The sequence below is a fragment of the Nicotiana sylvestris genome, chromosome 11 (assembly GCF_000393655.2).
Source record: "Nicotiana sylvestris chromosome 11, ASM39365v2, whole genome shotgun sequence".
Taxonomy (NCBI): Eukaryota; Viridiplantae; Streptophyta; class Magnoliopsida; order Solanales; family Solanaceae; genus Nicotiana; species Nicotiana sylvestris.
In genome coordinates, this window is record NC_091067.1 from 163860751 (window position 1) to 163865640 (window position 4890).

At 31.9% G+C, this 4890-nt stretch overlaps 1 protein-coding gene across 1 annotated transcript; it reads right to left on the reverse strand.

The window, feature by feature from the left end:
- Positions 1 to 1097: 1097 nt before the first annotated feature.
- LOC104218702 (transcription repressor MYB5-like) lies at positions 1098 to 3339 on the reverse strand. The gene is made up of 2 exons (XM_009769260.2): positions 2900 to 3339; positions 1098 to 1893 (listed from the first exon to the last, which is right to left on the reverse strand). Exons 1-2 carry the CDS (start codon positions 3184 to 3186, stop codon positions 1341 to 1343), a joined length of 840 nt encoding a protein of 279 aa, XP_009767562.1. The 5' UTR covers positions 3187 to 3339; the 3' UTR covers positions 1098 to 1340.
- Between the last annotated feature and the right edge of the window lie 1551 nt (positions 3340 to 4890).

Consider the following 4890-nt stretch of genomic DNA (forward strand, 5'->3'; position numbering starts at 1 on the left):
TTTGAACGGTTAGCTATAGACCAACTTTTAGAACGTTGGTCATTATACATACTTTTCGCACCAACTTAAGGGTTGATTTGCATGAATGAATCTTTATTATGACAAGTAATATTTGCATCTTTAAGGTAATTTTCAGTCTCATTTTATTGGACCTTAAAACTATATTATTCGAGAAGTAAAATGAAAGTAAAATATGCATGTATATCTAGAGTTACCTACCAATCGCATGTGCAGTATATTTAAATAAACAGACTGGTAGCTGCTTTTAGTTGAAGTTCTGAATATTTGGTCTAAGGATGGTACTTCATGTTGTTGTCAAATATAAAGGAAGATGTAGACAAAACCTTGACAATTGAAGACATGAAGAAGATATATTCCAATACTATTGTAGTCCGGTAAAAGAAAGTTAAGAAAATAAAAATAAAAAATTAGTCTTGTAAAAGAAAGTAAAAGTTGTGATGACATGGATATATGTTGTTGCAGTTTAATTTTGTATCTAGAGCTTTGGAAGTTTAAAAGGAGATGATAAATAAAAAGAATGTTAGATTTGTTATTCATGTAAAATGTTAAGAGTCTATGCTTGATTTGAATTAATGTGAACTTTATATTCATCCTGATGTGTTAGGATTGCTTTAACTAGTTAAAGCCGCCTTGTTATAGCAAGTTGATTGGCATTGACCCCTACCTTATATATTAAAATTCTAAATATAATTACATAGAGGAGAGAGACCTAAAATTGAACATCCTCACAAAGTATATAAGCAACATGCCCGGCCAACTCAATAGAATTTTGATGCAAGTGCATGTCATTATAGGGTGTGTTAGCCCCAAAATTTATTTTCTGGTATCAGAGCCAAATTTATTATAATTCTTAGTTTACTCGATGTTGAGCCCCCTATTACAGTGTTCACGTACCAAATGTCTAGTCTTGGGAGTGGGAAGGGGGTATTTTGTTTACCACATCTTGTGTAATAAAATATATTAGGTTTATTATATGATTTTGGGTAATTCTTACATTTTCAGCTAGCTTTTGGGATTAAATTAGAGCCACAATATAATCCATTAATATAGTAACCAACAACTACGTACTGAAGAAATAAACTCAAACATATACTTATGGCATTACGATATGTGCAAACCTCACATACATATTCTATTACAAGATAACAGTTAAGATTCATACTTATAAATTACATATATAAACAATAAAGAGACAAGCTAGAACATCATCAAGAGAAAGAATGGTTTGCTTACAATTAATCAATAAGAATCCAAATTCTTCTTCTATTTCTTATACAACCATGGGAAGGTAATTAGAGAAGGCACATAAACATCTTCATTCATCCACTCTCTTGTTGATTATCCTGTGTAGGATTAACCAAAGGATCAAAATCTGGGAACATGCCATTGGTAATTTGTTGGTTTTGGCTATTGAACATGTCTTCATTGATCAAAGAATTCAGGAACGAGGAGAAGACATCATCCCTGCAACAATTCATTTCATCATCTTCCTCAACCACAATATTCAGATCATCAATATTATAATTGGCAAGCATCGCGTTACTCTGATATTGATAATCATCAAGACTCGTAATTTCTCCAGGATGATTAATATTGATACTACTTCTTAATGGCTCTTCCATTTGGAAAGGAATGTAAATGGGGTTTGAAATTGTATTGAAATCATTTGCTAATTTTGAAGATGAAGAAGGTGAAGAAGAAGAAGCTTTGTTGGTAATATGATCATCACTAGAGGAATTACGGTTTATTAATGGCTTATGAGTTCTTGGATCTATTCCTTGGCTGATTAACTTCTTGCTAAGGTGAGTATTCCAATAATTCTTTATCTCATTATCTGTTCTTCCTGGAATTCTCCCAGCTATCAAGGACCACCTACAACATTTCCAAAGTAATTAAAAAAATATAAGAAAAAAATCGTATTTAAGTAAAGAAACATTAAAGATTTAAATAATAGAACAGAAGGAAAAGAATAACATATAATATGTGAGTGCTAAATTGTCCTTTTCTTTTGAGGGGGTTGAGTTTAATCTCAAGATCTCTGACTTCACAAATGGACTTTCATTTAGACATTTGGAATTATAAAGTAAGATATAATTTAGGGCCTCTCTGATTTATTCCAAAAAATAAAAAATAAAAAATAAAAAATAGCAGCTGTTTGACTAATAGACATATATACTTTAATTTCCACAAACAAAACGACAAAAATACATTTTTTCCAAATAAAAAATAAAAAATTAAACCAACTTTTCATAAAATACCAACATAAAATGTTCTTGAAAATTTCTCTAATCTCAAAATTAATCTGCCAATATTACACTAAAACAAAAATTAAATTTTTAACCAAAAGCCATCATTGTGGTGTGGGGTTAGGCCGATACTAAAACCAATCTAAACAACACATTAAACTCAAAGATACTGCAAACCCTAATAAAAACTCAAAAGAAGATAAAAAAATTAGTAAAAGTAAACAATCCATGCTTATAGGTTAGTGGTATCAGCCGAAAATTCCCAACACAATATAGATCGACGTGTGAGTTTAATTAATCTCACTGTACACCTTCTACTTCCCCGACCCCTATGTAATTAATAGAAATGCTTTTTATAATAGAAAACAAAATATAGCGGAACCAGAATTTTTACTAAAGAATATCAAAATACAAAAAAATAAATATACGAAGAGATCAATAGAATTCTCTCTCTCTATATATGTATGTATTCTAAAAAATTACATAACTATACATTGTAATTTATCAGGCAAAGGGTTTTGAAGTGGTGGCTCCGCCACTGACTAAAGGTGATATAGATCAAGAGTAGAGGAAAAGAAGCAATAAGACAATAATATAAACAACAATTGATATAAGAAGAAAATTTGGAGGACCTGTTGCCAAGGAGGCGATGGAGGCGAAGGATGAGATCTTCTTCATCAGGCGAAATATGGCCGCGTTTGACAGAAGGACGGAGGTAATTCATCCACCGGAGGCGGCAGCTCTTCCCACAACGGAGGAGCCCCGCCTTTTTTGGCAAAGTACGCCACCGTCCTTCGCCTTCTTTATTTATATAATTTGTTAATATCTCGTCTTCTTCTGGTGTCCATGGCCCTCTCTTTAACCCTACTTTGCTACAACATGGTGTTACTTTTGTTTTTGATGATGTTGGTGTTCTCATCTTTCTTTGGTTTCTCTTTGCGAAGTTTTTCTTTTTTAGTTTGCTAAGGTGAGAAAGAAATGGAGATGAATTCTCAACATTTGGTTGAATGTTACGTTGGTTGAGTGAGAGTGATATTAATGTCTTACTATATTTGGGAGGGAGTTTGTGTTCGACGTAGTTACAAGCTTTTTCCTTGCACTTACAACACGTTTTCCCGAATTCATTTTGGAGATTTTATTTTTATATTTTTATTTTTTAATGAACTTTTAATTGGAACAAGTCACGTTTACATTTTTTTGTTTAACTACAAGGGCGTACAATAGACACTTGTGGTCCAACCCTTCCCCAGATCCCGCACATAACGAGAGCTTAGTGCACTGGACTGCCCTATGAGGGTGTTTGGATTGGCTTTTAAGCCGGTCAAATCAGCTTTTAAGCTCTTTTTAACTTTTTTCAGTGTTTGGCAAAGTTAAGAAGTACTTAAAATAAGTTTAAAAGCTGCTTAAAACAAGCCAAAAGCAATAAGCTGGGCAACCCTAACTTATTGTTTTTTGGCTTAAAAGCTATTTCTACTGAAAATCCACTTTTTTAAACCAATCCAAACGGGCGCTTTCTGGTATCCGAACAGCTACTATAATCCCAATTAATCTAAATTCGTGATGTATTGGTTTTAAAGCGGAAGCACTATATATTGATCTATTAAAAAAGTTTTCATTGACAAGGATCAAATTCGAGAGTTCTGATTAAGGATGTGTATTCTTCCCTCGATAATGAGTCACTTTACATTTATATTTAGCTTTTAGTTTTGAGATATATAACATGGCTATGGTCAGAGGCAAGATTTAGAAGGTGGAAGACATCGAAAATTACACTGTACATATAAAGTAAATTCATACAAAAATCCTACCTTTGCCATTGACTACGATAAATAGAGAAAAGAAGGGTCGTAGAACTTTTATAAGTAATATGGCCGCGATAAACAGCTCATGTACGAATTGATGGAAGTTGCACTTGGTTTTTCTTATATAATATTATGACCAAAAATAGAATACCTCATTAGATGCATTCTTTACCTCTTTTAGCGAAATAGTAACGATATGCATATGAATGGGGCTCACGCATTGATTATCCTTAGAAAACGAACATGCAAGCAAACAAGTAATTAGTTTTATAGAGAACTCATCGTTTGGTGAAAGTTTAAATTACAATATGAAATGTCAAATTTTGATAGATGACATGACGATAGTTTATCAATTGATATTCACAAAGATATTCATTGATTTGAATATGTTATATCGACTATTCAACATATATATGTAACATATTTATGAATTGCATTAATTAGATTATATGTTTTTTTTAACTTTAATATTCACAAGAGTAAAGTCATATTCGAGGAAGAGATCTAGTTAAACATGATTAAATTAATTACTTGAGTTTTTTTTTTAATTTACTTGAGTGGATATATTTTTAGATTGGTTCACGAAATAAATTTACTCATTCACTTGAAGACTCAGATAGTATGTTCTATTCTTGTTAAAGTAGCAAAACGTATAAAAGTAAATAATGACAAGTAAATAGAGGGAGTTTTTGGAGATCTGATTATTGGACGCAAAAAATAGATCAGCATTTACTCTATTTGTCACATAATTAATTTCAATCAAAACATTCCACAGTAGGAATTACTCACTTTCAAAAGAGCACAGGACAGTGACCTTTTCC